This window comes from Varroa jacobsoni, unplaced genomic scaffold, assembly GCF_002532875.2.
Source record: "Varroa jacobsoni isolate VJ856 unplaced genomic scaffold, vjacob_1.0 scaffold_555, whole genome shotgun sequence".
In the NCBI taxonomy this organism is placed as follows: Eukaryota; Metazoa; Arthropoda; class Arachnida; order Mesostigmata; family Varroidae; genus Varroa; species Varroa jacobsoni.
The window spans coordinates 161,803-182,169 of record NW_019213457.1 but is presented as its reverse complement, the minus strand read 5'-3'; the positions used below and the strand labels follow the sequence as shown (position 1 = coordinate 182,169).

Genomic DNA, 20,367 nt, shown 5'->3' with positions numbered 1-20,367 from the left:
ACTCTAAAATTTGAAAGCCAATATGCTACTCCTGCAATAGGTATGGTGGGTCTAAATGCCCTTAGCTAAGCGATTGATTCGCTATAGAATAAAAGTGACAACGAAAAAGCTTTGATTAAACGACATCCATTCTCAATAATCTGCCATTATAGATCTTTCCATTTTTTAAATTCTGTGAGCAGAGTACTATATAACATCGCGGTTTACAGGTACTCCTAAATCGTCTAAAAAATTACACTATATAATTTTACGTTTATTTTGATTGAAGAAATGATTGTAAAATACTTAATTTTAGGTAGCATATCTTGCAAGAGACAGTTACTGAGATGGGTAGTTATGTTGATATTATTTTGACCTTCTGTGTATACATCAATAACAAAGTAGGCGAGGTAAATAATAGATAGCGGTTTTGGAAAATCTATTTTATTTGCTTCGATCAATCACTTGGTCAACGATTATCTCAGGAAAAGAATCTTCCCTGTAATGATTAACGTCGAAACGGATGGTATTATTCAATGGTTAACGGTATAATTTGCTTTTACGTCGATGATCGAGACGAACGCTGAGAGTCACCTTTGACATGAAAGGGCGGGGAACAAGCGTGCTTCTAGTGCAAATGAGTGTAAGAACCCCACTTGTGTGTGGAAGACATCGATCGACAAACCTCACGGTCGCACAGTCTTCACAGCTTTTAAACCCCGGGAGCAACAGATGGATCTCCCTACAAACAAGTAAGTATTTGATAGAAGTTATCGCAGTATTATCCTACATTATAAACTCCTTGTGATCAGCGTAGGAATAACAACTTGAAACCTACACGTAGACACTATATATTCAAAGTTACAAATGTCACACTTATTTCTTATTTTTTATATAACCTCAAATGAGCGGGACGCATGAAACATTAGTATTTGCTTAGCCAAATCGAGGGTTACTTTAACATCTAAGATTAGCTTTTGGCTGAAAAATGTACATAGATCCCACCAAAATCGCTCAAGTAATACCTGCGATAGACACCTTCTCACTTGTTTTTACTCTTATCGATTGCGAAATATCATTATAATGATGAGCTCATGACGTTTCCTCTCTTCTCACACCGATAACATCTGTGTAAAAATAGATAATTGCTTCTAACGGCTAAGCTGCAGACTGATCTCTGTTATCAGATTATTAGGTACAATTAATGAAAAAATAAGGAAGCATATTATTTACTGTACACTGTATCTGTGCTGCAAGTTTTGGAAGCATAGATGATATAATTTTTTTTGTAGTAAAATGTAATAATAATGTATTTGAAGTAAATATACAGCTAGAGATTTTAAAGACTTTTTCTAGAACACCTGTTTACCGTAACCAGTAAGCGCACATATCAGATATATCTTTGAAGCTGTGCAAATGGTGAAGCTAGTATAGATAATATCATGGCTTCGGGTCTACGATATACACTTTATAGATGCAATTTTTTTTATGAGAGGCAGTTTCCTTTTACAATTTTTACGATGATTGCTATGAAAGGATAAACAGAACCACATCAACACTGGATTACAGAATTAGTATAACTGTGCAGGTACATGGTCGGCGAATAATACCTAATTATAATAAAGTAAAAAAAAGCATTGTGCAGCATAATGATTCTTAATAGCTTTTGTCGAACTTGCTTGTGCTATGGCTTGACTGATGATTTTATCATGGTTGGCAAATCGGTTTTAGATATCTTTGATTGGAAGAAGTATTGTAATTCTGATCCAATATAATAACAATTTTTTCCTGTCATCGTGTTTCGAGAGTAGCAAGGTTTTCAGATCGAGCAATATAAAATTGTTTAAGGAGACTTACACGTAGTGCACTCTAATACATCACAACGGTGCAAGTTATGTGCAGCAAAGGAATGTGAAAAGCAGTAGTCTACAAAAAGATTAACAGTTCTTCCATTTTCTGTGGATTATGAGATCGGTCAAAAGAGAAAGAGTCAAATGCGTTTAAAAACCGCAAAGTGGTTACTTGTGACTCTGACAGGCTAGATCTTATACTATTGATTGGTACGAATGAAAGATAACTTAGGGGTAAACATTTTGCGATTAGTAAGCTTGTTTAGTTAACTAATTAGGTTAATTTATTTGATTAGCTTGAATGTTGCTAGGAAAAAAAATATGTTTTATTTTTCTGGAGGGTTACACCATGTTTTCAAAACAAATATAGAGAAGATAACAAAATGGAGCTTAAATATTCAGTTACAACCCTGTTTGTAAACTTCTTTGGACACTTATGACTAATGTAGTTTCACTTATTGTAACTACATTGTATGATGTAATTAATCTTAACGGTAAAGAGTTGGATCCCACTAAAATATCATTTTAGAAAGCTGAGGCACAATGGAGCAAAGACCAATTTAGTGTATTACGAGGATGAGGTTAGTATACGCCTATAGCTTTCTATAGAAAAAAGCAGCATTAAGACGCTTTCAGTCTGCAGGGTTTAGAGAGTAAACTCTTCAACAGAGAGCTGCATGAAGATGCTATTTTACTAACTATAAGCGTTCACTCGAAGAATACTAGGAGCGTTTGTTCTCAGACACTCAAAAAATAACTTTAGCAAAAAACCAAGACTTCACTACTCAGGTTAAGGTAAATTGAGAGTAAATAGGTTTTCTTTATACAAGATGAATTGTTAGGGCTGTTTTCTTTACACAAAGCTGAATAAATTTGTCAGATAGATGCATTTGCGTATCGAGTAAAATCGAAGTTTAAAAGCATCATGTGTATCCTTAGAACACATACGGGAGACACGACTTTAATACATGAAGTACTATTCTACCACTGCAATCAGGCAACTATAACGTGTATGTGGACATCTCTCAGCAAAACAACAGGAAAAAAACACCAAAATAGGTACACAAATGAAAACTTTACCAAATATAATGAGGTTAACTCATCGTTTCAACTCAACTAACTAATAACTAGAAAAAGTCGTAATTTAAAAACTGCGAATTCGAAACACGGCATAGTGAGATTAATAGATATGTTCAAACCATGCTTACGATTATATTTCTCTGAATTTATGTGTAATTTGAATAATGTGTCTGCTCACTACCCCCGCTGTCAATATAGGGGCTGAAATATAAGCATATCGTGCTCAAGTGAATAATCCATCTGGGGCAAATATAAACCAGGCAAAATAATGGGACAACCCTTTTAATTTAATTGGAATTAACTAACTACGCTAAGTGAATAAACAGAAACCAATCATCTAATATTATTCGAGGCGTTCTATACACATTTTCCATATGTTAACGTTTCACGCAGACTGTTGGTTTTCAGGTTCTTACAAAGTGGAGCAAATTTTATGACAGGGTGAAATTAAGAAAATCTAACCTGTTGTGTTGTGTTGACAGGAAAGCAATAATATTGAGGATCTGACTGTAGATGTCCGTTAATCTGGTCCTCTTGTTCGTGTTGTTGAAGTAATTTGTCTTTACAGTAGTCTTTTTTAAAAACTTTTGACGAATCGGTGTCAACTTTAAGGCCCCAGCTATTACTGTGATTCAACATAGTCACCAGTACTTCGGATTCGACCTTGGCAACATCAAGACTGTTGCAGTAATGCACGTTGCCACAGATCATCGAAGACATCAGTGTTACCGTGCTAGTGGCCGGCAACATACGCTCTGTCAGAAATGAGTTAAAATCAGGCAAAAGTATAAGAGCAGCCGACAAAAAAGTCGTTCCGTCCAGCGGAACGCCGTCGCCTTTGACGCTCTTCAGAATCCTTTGTGATAGAGTTAGTGGAGGACGGAACTTTAATAAAAACCCACCACTGCCTCTTCCGCCACCGTCGAGCCCGGCCCCACCCCCACAGACCATCTTTCTCCAGTCGCCTTATCTGCTGATGTGCTCTGATCAGGATGAATTGATGTTTGTAGTACAGCTGCGCCCTACAATTCCTCACAATGATGGCTAAACAATCTCCCTGGGGATATTCCACCACCATTCACCTGAAAGAAATCGTCATTATTGTTATTAATTTTCAAGTACTCCATACATTTTTATAAAACTTTTATATAAGTTTAAATAGATATATAAATAGATTTATATTACATTATAACGGTATTACAATTGCTATTGTTATTAGTATTATAATATTGAAGATCTGATTGTAGATGTCCTCTTGAAATCTGGTCCTCTTGTTCGTGTTGTTGAAGTAATTTGTCTCTTTTTAAAAACGTAAATAAGATTTGTAAAATCAAGTTTCGTTTAGATAAGAGTTCACTCAGCTTATGAATGAAATAGATGCAAAATGATATAAAGAAGTGAGTAGCAAAATCCATCTTCCAATGCCTGCAAAAAGAATATCAATACTTCGTAATATTTGAGTGGGCGCGAGGTGTAACAGTATATAAATCATGCTCCTTTTCTCTTTTGGCGTTGCCTGCCTATTTAATTTTTAGAGAAATTCCGGATTTTCCGAGTTGCATACCACTAAGTATCGAGCAAAAATTTGAACAACATACGATCTGTATATACCTCGATCCCACGTCCTACATTCTAATTAATAATACTCACAGCTGGAATACTCGCCATGGGAAATGGTTTAGAATGTATACTAGTATACAAAGTACTGCGCGCACAAGAATCATTGCCATTTTTTAAACGCATTATTTTAACTGAACAAAAATAAGTAAACTATGGAAATGTATTTGATATTTTCGTTCTGCCCTATGCAACGGATTAAGTATTGCCTATTACTAGTAATTCATGTATATCCTAGACTTGAGTAAGCAACAAAACGTGTCCCAGAAAACTTTAACTATCGTATCATCCAAGCCTTAAAACACCTTTGCGCAACTACCCCATAGCCCTTTGATGCTTGGATTCAATATTAGACTTGCCATACACCTCCCGTTGATGCACCCTTATGAAGAACTCAACCATATATACCGCTTTACACATAAGTATGTGCTTATAATGAGGTAAAAGAACGCAATGTGTAAAGACAAAGCTATCCTCAGGTAATGACATTGGAAGTAAATGTAGATATCAGCACATAATAGTAGACCCAGTCGGATTAACAGCCCCCTACCACCCTTTCCATGTAAATTCATTAATCTCCTCATTTTAAAATCTGAAAAGAATCTATGAAACATGTACTACATTTTTGTATATAGATGTCTGGTCCTTAATCAAATCATGTTATTAGTACCAGATGAAATCCCAGTATACAAGTTTAGCCTAGCAGATAACCTAAATATTCGTATTAGGTCAATACAAATTAATCATAGCCTACGCGTGGCGAGAGGCCGGCCTCTTTGGACACGTTACAGCGAAACAAACTACAATCCTAAAAACACAGTGGCACGTCATGTGCATAACATGTATGATTTGATTCAAACTTGTGAAAAGCCGGGTTATGTTAATCAGTTACAGCTAGGACTATGAATCTAAAAATGGATGAAAATATAGATAATCGCTTATTGTTTTTTGTTGATGTATCTGGCTGACTGGGGCTATTTACCCTCTCAGAAATCTCGAACGACGCTTAATCTAAGGTAGAAAAACGATATTTTAATATGTATTAGATTCACTTCTTTTAAAGGAGAACACATTGAAGCCAGTGTTCTTCAAACTTCATAACACGTACATAATTATAGTCCGCACTATCATACCAATGATTAAACTAAGCTAGCGATTTTCTTAAATTGTACCCAAAATACTATGCTTGCACGTTTGGTCTCTAAGCTAGGTGTTTATTCCCTTAATGAACCGACACTCATATACGCTAATTTGGTTTAGGACAAAAATATTTTGAGTACTTTTATATAATCATATTTGAACATTCTTTGAAATATTAGGGTGTGTTCGCACACAAGACTTTTCAATGAGCATCAAATTCTTACAGTTCTATAATTAAGTACGCTCTAAATCACTTGTCCGATGTACAACTCAACATGCACATTCATAATGAACCACACTAATGATTTTCATCGCCGCCACCCTTCTGGACATCCTCTTAGGTCAAATGATCATAGGACGCTATTATCTCAAATTCAATCACAAAAGTAAAATCCCTGAGTTATCAACAAAGATATTTTAATTAGAATATTTTATTATATTTATTGCCTTTCTATCGAATGTTTGCTTGAGAAAAACCTCGGAAAAATATATTATGCTAGATATTTTCTTCAAGAGATGATGGCAGTCGAAATTTTATGGGCTTCAATATGAAGACTTTGGAAACTGAAACCATAGCTAGCTTCTGCTTTCTGCAATTTTGAGCCGTGGTTGCAGTATAGTAACTAGGTCATTCTGTATACCGTCGCTTGCCGCGTACCCATCCGCAGTATTCCTCGAAAATTCAAGGTGTCTGATAGTTAACAATTTCCTTTTCAAGTAGTGTATCATGGAAATAAACACAGGTAATACCGATTCTGAGTATAAGCATTAGTTTATGCCCGAATCCATTCAGCACAACCATCGCTTTCTCTCCTGTTTGACGCCATTCTTTTAGTTAGTCATTTTTTGATAAGTGGCGACACATTGACCCATGTCTTGTCTATGGTGATGATGCGCTCTAGGCGGCTTTTCTTGGTGGTAATAGTTGCGAAAATTGTCGTTAAAGTAACTGACACCTGTTTCCATCTGTTTTGGTCTTCGTCCATGAATGAGAGTATATTATTACCTTTTTTCGTTGTCAGTGCTTTCGTAACACAGACGCTGGTTTTCATAACACGTACCACGAGGAACGCCGTACTGAACCGACAACTAGCGCATTGTCCATACTTTGTACACACTCGAAGGCTTTCGTGATCACGATAACTCGTGTGCCCGGTTTAAAGCCACCACCTTTGTAGTCTTCAACAATTTAATTTTTATTCTTAAAAAGACCAAACGAGTAACAAGCTTCTTATTCTTTGTTTGACAGAAGGCCTTCTTATCCATAATTTCACTAATCTGTGATGAATTCTATCAGCAATGAATTCTACCCTTACTTTCGAGAAATAGGAACTTGATTACCGAGCGCAAATTTTCAGCATTAAACGATATATTTATCCCTAAACTAATTATTTTTGATTATACTCGATTAGCTAATCAGTTCATATCTATCGTAGACGGCTAAAGACTCGATGTAAATATTCACTAAATTTTTCGCTGCACTGATGTGTAGTTATTCAGAATTTCCAACCCTAAAAAAAGTTTCGAACAAACTAATGGTTATAATGTAAGAATGATGCTAAGGACTTTTGTATGTACGATGAAAGATAATCTAAGTTACATATTACTACTAACTTATCAGTTTGCAAAGGACAACGGCATGTTTTTCTATTTGGCGTAATGACTGTTAAGATAGAGTACCATGGGGCTTTAAACATAAACGTAACTAAAGCAGAAAGTCATTGTTTCTTGATTTATGAACACAAATATTCGTAGCCCATTAGCAAGTAAAAATGAAGGACAGAACATTAAGGCTGTACGTTGCATCCTCCCTGGTGCGTAATGGAAATACTAAATACATTTACACGATTCCAATTCCTATTTTCGGAAAACACAACCATATCAAGCACAAACGCAAATAGATTGTATAGTAAACCCTAGAATGTGCTACCAGTCTACACAGCATGACATATATCTAATTTACATTTCCGTCATTACTACACTTGTATACACAAAGATAGTATTAGAGTGCTGTTATTTATAGATAAAGTAAATGCAGGAAATTTGCACCAAACACTATTGTTAAAGAAAACAGTTTTGACTGACTTCCGACGCCTCAACAATCGTCTACTGAACTCGTAGAAAAAGAAAAATGAGTATAATACAATATACGATAACTCAACTGTATCAAGGAAATTGCAACTTTTTATTTTACTTATGCCACGAGGACATATGAACAATAGTTTTAAGATCACAATTGTATATCGGAAACAAATGCTATTCTCACGAATTGTGACAGAAGGTTACTCTAACGTTGTCTGCCACATTGTTTTTAGGACTCAAAAAAAGACAACTGGCAAATTATATCGGATTCCAGATTTGTGACAGTTTAGGTATAATTTATTTGTAGTAAAGACAATTTTTATCCCCCTATTCACTTCATGTTTGATCGCGGAAAATTACCTAAAAAATCTACTCTAAAAAACCTTGCATTTTGGTTGGGGATTGCACGTCTTAAATGGCCCTGGTCGATATTCCAGTACCACAGACCAAGCATAAAAAAAATCTTAACTGTCAAACGCTAAGCGAATATTAAGACAGTTTATGAGATATGATCATAACTAGCCTATAGCTATGTAAACGAGGCGTTTTTGCACTGCTTTTATGTGGCCACAATTCAAACTATTCATTCAAAGCAAAGCGTCAGCGACATGTATTAATTTATGCAAATCTTTAGCGCGCTATAATTTGAGTCAAATCAAAGTCTTAATAGCAACTACGAAATAATTTATCATAAAGCGTGCCAAATAGAAATCTCATATGTCAAGATGATGCTACTTGAAAACGGTGTGACATTTCATGATCTTTTCTTGTTTTTGAGACGCATTTAGTGTAGGTTACACAACTTGGTGTATGTTAGAGTATTATGCTTCGGTCAAAAAATTGAAAAAAACTGATAAATGGTGCCACGTGAAGCGTGCATCAAAAAGAGAAATGTATAGACGTTTGCTTTGTCTTCAGTTACAACAGTGAATTGTGCAAGTGCACTGAGTTATGGTTCGTAAGGAATAATTTATCTCTTTGATAATTGCGATAAACCGTTACATAAATAGATAGGTACAAACGAACTGATGGGATATTATTTTCATACAAATGCACAGCTGCAAAAACTTATAGTGTATGTTCGGCGATATAATGCCGTTACCATTCACTATAGCTTCATAAGTTCTACCTTGTTGACCACAGCTGATATATACTATCAACAACTGTAGATGATGAGAAAAGTAACATTAACGCCAAGACTAATAAACAGAAGCTAGTTACTCCCATTGTACAATGTCAACAAAGACGTAAGAGTTCTGGTTCATACATGACATTCGCCAACCTTGCGTCCAATCATCTGACGGACTATTATTTTTGTAAAAAGCTCAACAACTTTTTGTTAAAAAGTTTGTAAAAATGGCTTTGTTAAAGCCATTTTTAAATCTTAACATGATCACAAAATTTCACTTCGAGACCTCTTCGATTTTTCGAGTGACAAAAGATGGGAAAGTTACAATTCATTATATCCCATTTCATATTAAACAACTATTATGTAAAAAATTAAACGACTGAAACGTATCTCGCCGTCTGCTTCTTTTGTACATTTGCCTGCATTTTTGCCGCCGTGATTCTTGCGGTGTGAAATCGAGCGCTATTGTTCAATGAGAGTAAGTCACTTCTGTTTATTAATTTTGACTGAGTTGAATAGCGAAATACAAATAAATTCAAGTCACGCAGGACACATAAACATACACGACCAGGATCGAAGCCCGGTATAATATTCAGCTAGTGTATGACCTTGAAAGGAACGATACAGTGGATTAAAACTTTTGCTGCTTTGTTCGATATTTAGTAAATGGATAATTCTATAAGGTTTTCTCTGTGTTAAATATTGTTTGCTTGAGTTCCTGTAAAATTAATAAATTAGATTTTTGCTCGTGCTGCATGCATTTAGTCAACTAGGTCGCAAAAAATCCGCATCATTATTACTGCTTGCTTAATTTTACCTCTTTTAGGTTTCCTGTTTTAAAAGTTCAAGTCTTTTACGCACAAACTTCAACTAGTTCTAAATATGGAGTAATAGGATAGAACGTATGGGTTTGCTAAACAGAAAGCGTTATCAGTGAACCCCCCAATAACTGTCGCCCCCCAATCTAACCTTGAACTCTATTGGCGTTCATTCTGACTTAAAACAGCTCTTTGTTTACTTCAATAAAGTAGGTTTATATTTAAATCATATTTTTCTCACTCACATTTATCAGAATATTACGGTATTGTCAACTTTGCTAATTTGAGAATTTCCTAATTGACCACGTCTGATATGATACACTTCATCTAGTTCTCTTAGAACCAACAAAGCTTAAATATGTATGACCAGTTATACCTACAAGGTAATGATAAGGACGTATCCAACAAGAGATAATATTATTATACAATACTAAAACTTTCTTCTGTGTGAGTTGTGATTCCTCTGCCTCGATTTTTCGTTTATGCTACCCGCTTTTCGTAGTATAATTAAGCCCTTGTCTACAGGCCTGTATACCACCATGCAATTTTTATTCGAAGTCCTGTTCCATTCCACTGTGATTGCTACGTTTATCAGAGGCTGTGTACCTCACTTAATCGGTTCCTAAAGTCAGCAGGAGCCTGTTCCAGTCCTGGCTAAGTCAATCGAAAACACCTGTATAGTACTTTGGCCCTAGCTGTCCGTCATACAACTGGTTGGGTTTTTGTCGTTGTTGCGTTGTCAAAAAACAAAGAATTAAGACTATAGAACGCTTATTTATTTTCTTGCTCTAACCGTCAGGTTATTTAGGCAATGGACAAATTGTCTATTAAGAGAAAGAGAATTTAATACGACTGAAACTGAGTTTCAATTAAATGTACGGTTGTATTTCTAGTTTTCGTATCAGTACGTCATTAAGTCCATATTTCGCTCATTACGCTTAGTCATGACAGCAATACTAAGCAGAAAGCCTACGCCGTTATAATATCTATTAAACTGTGTATACTTCAAACGTCATCGTTGACCTCGTCAGGAAAAATTTTTCCTTTGCAAACATTGTAGTAAAAAAGAACCGCTCGTAACACCCAAAGCACTGTAATACAGAATTCGTTTACTGCAGGGAGCTTTACTACTAATGGTGTTATACATTTATATATATATATATCAAACGTATCAAAATATAGCATCACAATATAGGTGAATTAGTTGCTACTGTAATTTCACCAAGGATGGATATTTAGAAAAAAATTACTATAGATACCGGGTTTATCGAATTGTTATTGACAGTTACAGTTACTATATTATCGTTGACATCAATCAGTAACAGAAGAGATTAAAAGAGATTGATTTTTTTTGGTAATTAACTAATTAATTATCGTAGTGGTACAATTTCATAACACGTGAATATTTGTAATAACAGCATTAGAATATAAATTCTATGAATGTTGTGGATACTGTATCAAATTAAATAACGGATTAAACTTAGACTAATTCTACTAATAATACACCTTCAACAAATGATAGGTAACAAAGCTCATTTGCTGCAAGCACCTTTTATATGAACGGTTAACGTAGCATGTGCCCTCTGTCGCTGCACTTACAGCGTCACGGCGCCATTAACTTTTCTGCTATTTACCTCTCTAAGTGACCATCTATGCGACTATTAATCGATATATTTCGTCGTTCGTTTATTCAGTAAAGCACAACTAGAACCTTCATAACCATTAAATGGTTAACTCTGTCGCTATTCGATCTAACATCGCAGCATTTACTTGTGACGCCCTTAATACAGATCGGATTTGAAGTAACGTTAATGATAGGAAATATCATAACATGATCACTGGAATTACACAAGAACAGATTTTTCCGATTTAAGACTTACACTTGTTTCTTTATTTGCTTCGGTGCATTCTCGCTCTGTCATTCGCTGCATCGGTGTAATAAGTGTGATATGTAGATGCTGGAAATCGTATTTAGATATCAGCTCCGAAGTTACATGAAGTACACACATCCTTACAGTAATTATTGCTATAGTAATTACACCTACATGCAGCACCTACGGTACGAAAAATAGAAGCTTTCAGTGTAGCACAACCGCGCATCTACACAAAGTAACTGCGACAACATTCATTAATATGTCTAGTGTGGATATATTGAAATGTCAAAGTCAGTAAAAGGTCAGCCAATATAATAGCTCTACAGTGTTTCAACAAGTAGAGCCCGCGGATGAAAATAGGAAGTGCTTCCAAACCAAATATACACTTTATCTAATAATTGCTTCGCTAAACTGTCTTTCTTAGCAGATTGCAATGTTCACATTGTCGGTATGTGGTCTATTTTGAAGAGTACGTCTATAAAAAGGCTGTATAAAGTCTCTAGCGGGTAAAGAACTTATGAAATTGTGCATTTTTAAGTAAAATGTTTAAGATGAAAAAGCAAATCGGGTTTATGTTAATTTCATTAACACCTTTAATCGTTGCGGTTAGCTTACATATATACGAGACGGTCATTTAGTAACGCCAGCAGAAAACAACTCAGTATATTTAGATAAATCGTTCTTTAATACAAACTTTATACATTTACGATTTTACCTCAGATGCAACAAATACAAAAAAGGCTGTTTTAGCTTTCTTCTTATTCACTTCATTCAGTTTTTGATCACTTTTCGCCTTTTGATTTTTTCCGTCTGTCGCCCCCAGGAAAATTGTGTTCTGCAAGAAACATTTTTATGTGGATAGAGTGTGAACACGCAAAATTGCCGCCTGTGAAGGCCGAAAGCCTCTGGGCTATCGATAAAAGAAATCTTCATCCCAAAAAACATTGCCTGGTGCGGAACGTAAAATACTAGGATATGATCTCCTGCTTTCTTATACCCCAAGTTCTTAAAAAGATATAAAAATCATCGTACTCGCGTTATCGCGCGACCATTTTGTGAATGGTTAATTTCCAAACGGAGTGACGTCAAATGCCTCCCAGATCATACAGCATAACTCTATTTGACTCGTTTCTACGAGAAACATTAAAAAAAAAGTGTACTAACTCTATCCGTGTAAAACGGAAAAACATAGGGAAAACACTCGTACTACCATTTTAGGTGGAGGAAGCGAATAATTATTATGGAAAAAGCCAAGGTTGAACTTACGTCAAACCTTACACGTATGAAGTTTGTAATAAAGAAGGATTTATGTAAATACGTTCAGTTGTTTTTTATATCAATCACTTCAAAGTTACGCCCGACAAGGTCGCCGTCCTTGTATATACAAGGTACGTTACCTAAGTTGAGGTCTAGCGTGCTTTTTTTGCAAGGAATGTATCTAAATAAAATTTTTTTGAAGAAAACCGTTATTCCTGACATCTCTACCAGTTTGTTGAATTACCACTTATTGCAAGTTACTTTTTAATAGTAACCGTGCGTTAAACTATATTGGTCGGCGTAAACTAGTTAAATTATGGTTTAAATGCGCTACATCAAAGAAATTACGATGAAGTTAAATTTTAGGCTATACCATGCCGAAAATCCCAATAATGTAAAAACGACCCAAAAAAAATACAAACAAAGGAGATTTTTAAACACTGTAGCTTATTTAAACGACCCAAATAACAATTAATATTGCCCTCTCCAAAACGATCCTTAATTTTCTGTACTAGAAGTTTAAAGATATCAAAAATGTCTTTTTCAGCCATTCTAGTTAATCTTCGAACCCTTTAAACCTAAAATCTTGAGGATTCTTTTTTAATTGCCTCAAGAAAGGTTTTTTTTTCGGATTTTTTAGCAGCTGTATGAAAATTAATCATCATCGATTTCATAAAAAAAGAAAGATTTTTAATCTTAATGGGGTCGATCCAGCATGGAAACACCGTAAAAAATAAGAAATGACACACTGTTGTTCGTCATTACAATTTTTTGTTATTGAAAAGCGTGATTTCCGTTTGATATCAGAAGTGACGGATGAGCATATCAATTATGACAGTTTCAAAATCTGTCTATATTCAAGTGTCGTATTTCGTATATATACATATGTATGTATAAAGGAGAAGGCGGTAAAACAGTACGGTGAAACGTAAACCTGCAGTTAAAAAATGACCAAATAATAATAAAATATAAGAACCGTAAACATTGCCTTCAAGGTTGCGTATATATACGTAGAAAAGGTACTTTACAACATATATTTACGTAATAGCATAAATTATAAGTAAACGTTCGCCAAATTTTTACACCTCTATCTAACCTAATCGCTTCATCAATAGGCGTCGGATAGTACAATTAACTTGGTGAAAGGATCCAAACTAACAACGATCTTAAGTCTTAGAGAGGGAGAGGAAACTAAACTTAACCTATCAAATAGGGCTCATAATAGAATTCTGCCAATGAACCACAGGAAAAAAAGCAAAACTTTTTTAAGTCATTTCTCTTTTTTTAACGGAAAATACCCCTGAGATTATTAATGTATATAATAACCTTGCAACGTCTACCATGAAATAGCAAGAAACAGCGTTACTTATATCCTCTTTCGACTCTAATGAAACTGTCAACCAGAACATAATCCCGAAATGAAAACTTCACACCAATTCATTAGGATCAATTATCGCCCTTTGTAAAGTATTTCATTCGATTTTGCCAAGGATCCTGGCACCTATACTACGCTTATGTCTCACCACCCTCCTTTAGTTCTGTGTCACTGTACGTAAGCTTTCGACTTCATATTTAGAATTGGCACTTTTGAACTTACTGATGAATAGACAGTGTTTGTATGACAAAAATCAGATGTTTTAGGGCTCCCTTTCTAATATTTAACAAAATCAGCTATTTAATTGTTTATTTTCTACAGAGTAGTTTACCCACATAGCAATTTTAGAGGCTTCTACACTTGTTCTAAACGTGCTGCTTTTGTTTCACAAGAATACCGCTTTTTATACGTAGAGAGAAAACTTCATCATTCGAACTAAATAATAGAGATTTCACTAAAGAACGTAAGTGTTCCCATTCTTTATTGTTAAGTTCAAAATTATTGAATATACAGGCAGATTTTTTTTACGGCTTTTCTTAATTCTACGATAGTTGGAAAAATTCAATGGGGAAAGCTCTGCCTAAACGCTATAATGTAAAATTTTCATATTTTATAAGCAGCTAACGGCATATGATTACCATAACAATCTAACCCACCTTAGTTTATTGCGTTAAGAATTTAGACTGAAGTGAAAACTGTCCGACTACACATATGGTTATATCTACTAGTCGCCCTAGGGATTTTCATACCACCGACAAGAAGAATAAGCGTATCTAGATAACTCGGAATTGCACGTTGGATTATTGTAAAAACACCCTGGTGGGCAAAAGCTTTATTCCAAAATGCCTCGACAGAAACTTCAGCTAAAACTATCAATAATTTAAATCTTACGTCAGGTATCGCCGTGAAGCACGGCTACACACGGCTGGCTTTCAGCACAAAACAAAGTATATCTACGCTCGGTTTCGACGCAAAGCCATTTCACATGCTCTTAAATCTGGTAGACTTACGCCTTACCACCAGACTACGGGAATACATACATTGTATCCTCTTTAGTATGTAAATCGGTATCGAGGTATCTGTATCTAAAATTAGCCAAAGAAGAATTTACAAATTTTTTGACAATACGAATCGGATGTGATTATGATACAACATGCCGTTTGTTGTAAAGTACCTTCATGTATTTTAAAACTGCTTAATTGAACCTAAGAAAACTCTTGTATACATCACACTCTATGCTTCGAGTTTTACGTTTATCATGGTCTTTAGACATTCCATCAGATAGATTCGAACCTAAAGCACATCGTTCCTAATATTAGCAGGCAAGCCACTGAGCTATCATGAAAACTTTACATAGCAACAACCTAATAACCTGTTTATTGGACAATAGTAAATGTTACTTTAAGATCAACAGACGCGTTTTTCAATTCATAAAGTAAAACAGGATATATTTACGACACTGGGACTCGAAACAACCTGTAGTACACTATTGTGCTATATTAAATATGAATTATGATAACGAACAAAATTATCAATAAGATGCACGCAAGTCATCGTTCACCAAAAAATTAATGATGAGAATATTCCGACATACTGACGCAAATGCACCATCCGAAACCTACTATTTGTATTACACACTAATAAATCCGTAAGATATAATCTTATCTTTAATTTTTGTTATTCATACTTATCGCACTTTCATATATCCTCCTTTCGCTTTCAGAAACAACCACTGCTAATGACTAGAATGCATATCGTTCCTTTTGCATTTAGACGTATACGTACGAGGTCAGTCCTCAGTAGTATGAATGTCTTGACACTAACAAGTAATGGTAAGGACAATAAATGCTTGCGCAATGATATAACTACATAAAATACGGAGTATACATTGCAGTTGATGGTTATAAACTATATGCAGAGAAAGCGTTCGATACGGTAGCATGGGTGGAAATCGGTGACCTTAGAACCATCATATTTAGTATGTAAGTAGAACGTAACTGTTTTAAAACAAAGAAGGTCGTTCGGACAAGTCCTCTGCGTTCAATTCTGTCTAGGTTGTATTGTGTTAAGCAATACCACACCACTGACGCCTTTCGTAATAAATGAGAGAATCAAAGCTCTTCTTCCTTTCTTGTCGCATTGTTTTACATACTAGTAAGCGTAGTCATATGAACGTTAAATTCGAATCGCTTATGCTACCCTTTTTTCCCACTGCTTATTTGCCGGCAGACAAGACTGTTGTCAACGTCATCATCGTCATCATCGTAGCTCATCGACACCAACGTCAGCGTCTACCGTCGACGCTGCATTTGTCAATGGCGACATTGCCTTTTCCAACGATAGTCGTGGTAGTAATGCTACTAGTACAGTGGTGCCTAGCAGCAGCAGCAGCGGTGGAAGCACTGAGCTCAGCGACTAGGAGCTGTGGCCACCGACCGGCGAACGCGTCACGAGAAGAACGGGCAACAGTTTACGGTCAGCGCTGATGCCGCGATGGCTGGTGCTGGCGCTGCCGGTGCTGTTGCTCGCAGTTTCAGTCGGGTGCCATCGGTGAAACAGGCACTGCTAGTGCGCCGTGGGTCGGAAACAGGGAGCGCCGACGGCGGTAACGCTGTTACTACTGTCGCAGCTGCGGCTGGTGCATTCGCTACAGTCGTCGCTATAGGCAACGTTTACAAAGGAAGCTCCCCCTGTTGCTATCGCTAAAGATTGGCAATAGACGGACAGACAACACTGACTGTTCTTTGCCGCTGAACGGCTTGTGCGACGGTAGCGTTGCTGTTACCACTGGTGCTAGCAGCAAAATAAAACGAGACCGGCGAAAACTACTCAGCCGGTGGAATCGACGGCGGCGGCAGAAGCAACAGCAGCGGTCGCGATGGTAGCATCATCGCTAGCAACGACAGTAATGGCCCAGGTTCATCCACCCCGCACCGCCACTGCGACTGTTGTCGCCTCGCGAGTCTACCGGTTTGCCTGTTGGCCACTCGGTCGGTCTCTATACACTCATGCCGTCATTCCTGCCACCGCTCTCCGTACTGCTGCTGCTGCTGCTGCCGCCACCATTGGACTATTGAAGAGTTAACGGAAGCAGTCTTTAAACGAACCGGCTGCACAGCCGCTGCTTCTAACCCCGACGGAACACTACTGCAGCGCAAGGAATGCCGTCACAGAAGCTAAAATACACAATCATCTACTACTGCCGCGAGCACGAATACTAGTAAACGACTAAAAAAACAACTGGAAGAGTGTATATATCAGCCAGTTAGTAGCATGTTGCTCGATTTCAATTTCTGGAGTAGATTCAACTTTTTTGAGTCCATCTAATTAATTAATTCTTTTTTGCCATTTGTAGTTATTGCCTATGATCAGAAAATCACCGATGCGTACAGCCACTAAGCCCATCAGACATTGAAGATATTATTAATCTTATGCAGATATGCATAGCTATATATAATTGAGCAATTTATCTGAGACGTTATTCTAGCTCGGCATTAGATTATCGGGTGCTAAAGGAGAATTGAGCGGAAGAGGATATTAACCTCTGTATCAATTAGCTCCTACTTGTAAAATAGTTAACCCGAACCACACACACACGTATAGCTTGCGCACGTATGTTTGCATAAAGATCATTTATACGTTTTTGTGGGTGTGAGCGTGCGTGCTCGCGAATGATTAACAAAAAATATCCACTTTTCGCAAAGCTTGTTCAGTGTCACTTACCTGTGTCATAACCTTCGTAGACCCTACGTTGTCCTGGATGATAAAATGAAGCTAACTACTTTAGCCTTAATCTTTTTTTTAATTTATTTTATTTAATCTCTTTTGGTGACACAAAGTAATCAATTATAAAAAAAATTAGTTTATGCACTATTTTTGTAACGTCCAGCCAGACTACAGTAACACAAGTGCAAAAAACAGACGTTTCGCAACATTCACTACATACCGGCCTTGTTGTGTTTGTACGATGAAATCTCGTTCATACTTTGGTACCGAAGATGCTTTTGTCCAAATCAGAGTGTTCAGTGTTTGTTTTGGTACTATTATTAATATTATATATTCACGCAAATACGAGCTGTTATTGTGTCGCAGTGGGTCATCACCAAACACAAACTGCAGATGAATTTTACACAAAACACCAAATTTACATTGCAATTATTATTGGTATGATTGGCGTTACTGTAGCCGTGTAGAGTGTGTCTGTGTACGTTTCGCTCATTTTCTTTTGGTTATGGGTACAACTAGCGTACAGTACAGATGCCCAACATATTTATTCTCCAGTTGCGACTGGTGACATTCACTACTGGCACGACAATTATCGATTTGTTGGCCACCATTGTCAATCACTACCATCACATTCAAAGTCTTCATTAATATTACAAGTCTACTAAGTAGATGCTACACTTAATCGTAACCAATACAGTGGCACTAGAAGCATGATATAGTACTTCACGAAGCACTTTTTCACAAGGATAATAATGACGACGACGGCGACGACAAACAACGGCACGATAACAGTCACATCGTCGTCATCTGCAGACTACAGCAACTATTACCGCCATCATTACCACTACAAGTTGACTACTATTTCTTGCCACTGTCTCTTGCAATGAGCAGAAGCAGCAGACAAACACTGCGACAACACAGCAGATAGATATCCGACTATCTACCCACAATTACAGCTACTTCGAGCTTTCTAAGTCATTGTAGCAGTTGTTGTAGCGGTAGTACTAGTACTCGTATTAACAGCAGCAGTCAAATAAACCAAGCAAAGAAGAGAGGTGTCCGCTCCACTCCTACAGCAGATCAACCGGTCAAACAGACGACAGACGACCAAGCAAGCTGGTCTGGACCCTCGCTGCCACCGCCACCGCTGCTGTTGCTTACACAGCCTATCCTCTACAGCCCACACTCACTACTGCTCCGCTACTCCTGTGGGCTCGGCTGCTGGTACGGCTTCTTGGCCGTTTTATTGAAGCTGCACCAACAACAGCTGCCGATATTCACTCCTCGATGCTGTAACCCATAACGAGCTCGCCAACGAATTGCCACATGTAGGAGTCTCCCTCTCTCCTCTTGTTGTAAAAGAGCAGTGTTATGTAGAGAACCGTTGCCGGTTACCAGTGCGAGCACACAGACTAAGCGGTTAGACCGCAAACAGAGCTAATACGACACCGCGATTGCTGCTACTGCTACCGCCGATGCTGATGATGCGCTCACGACAACCAAGACGACGAAAACAATAAGCAAGCAGAAACTGCCAATAAATGAGTGCTTATCCGACCACTGCTATCACCGACTCCGTCGCAGCGGCCACCACAGCTTGTAGCTCGAGACAACAGACGGAGATATGGATAGCTGTGTGCCGCAATGTCTAAGAACAGGATCTTGCTTTATCTAAATCGCACTCATCTAGTCATCAGCTACAGAGCGAAACTTCGTAAGGAATGCAGACGACTTTGTAGAATTCCAAACAAACACTCTATAATTAATGGATTGAATGTTTAAGATAGAAAAGCTATTGTCCAGCCCTGATCGTTACTTTGTCTGCTTTCACTGACAATCTTGTTACAAGCTTTCATGTCGTCGAGCTGAAAATTAAAATTATAAATTAGACAAAAATTAAGAGGTAAGAACGAAATAAATGCTTCTGCACAATATAAACAAAATCTTAGGTCAACAGTGCTGGCGGAGTAATACCTGCCGAAGTCCCGGTTCTAGTGCCTGCAATGCCAAAAATAATTTGGGGACGGTTGAGCACTAATCTACTTAAACGTAGTCAACTCAGATAACTTTTTTCCTGAAAAATAATCAGTTTTGAGTTACCGAACTATTTGTCGAAGAAGAATTAGTTACACCTATGATCTTAACTTACAGTCATCGCTTTAATCTGTAACTTAAGCCGAAACGGTAGCGATCTAGTTTCTTGCTTCACGTTAGCCGACTGCAAGAATAAATATACGGCTATTACCAGACTAGAGTCTATAATGGGCGTCAGCGTTGCTGGGAACGGGCAGTATCTTGAATGCAATTGCCGTAAAAGCAGACGACAATTTCATCACAAAAACAAAACTAAGACAGAAGCATTTGGTTAGCTCCTCTTCATCTGATTAGGATCGCTACTGTCGGCAGCGCCAAGGGTTTCTGGTTCTTCACAGGCGTCGTT

The 20,367-nt window shown here is 37.1% G+C and overlaps 1 protein-coding gene across 7 annotated transcripts in view; it reads right to left on the bottom strand.

The window, feature by feature from the left end:
- LOC111261436 (uncharacterized) overlaps nucleotides 1–20,197 on the bottom strand; it is a 49,400-nt gene extending 29,203 nt beyond the window's left edge. For 3 of the 7 annotated variants that reach the window (XM_022834929.2, XM_022834932.2, XM_022834933.2), the window contains exons 1-2: nucleotides 18,148–20,197; nucleotides 3,372–3,991 (exon numbers count right to left, since the gene is read on the bottom strand). In XM_022834929.2, coding sequence (XP_022690664.1) covers nucleotides 3,372–3,860 — 489 coding nt within the window. In that variant the 5' untranslated portion in view covers nucleotides 3,861–3,991; nucleotides 18,148–20,197. Of the gene's footprint in view, nucleotides 1–3,371; nucleotides 3,992–6,672; nucleotides 6,843–18,147 lie in introns of those variants that run through there. The other 4 variants (XM_022834935.2, XM_022834934.2, XM_022834930.2 and 1 more) reach the window with 4 other exon arrangements.
- Between the last annotated feature and the right edge of the window lie 170 nt (nucleotides 20,198–20,367).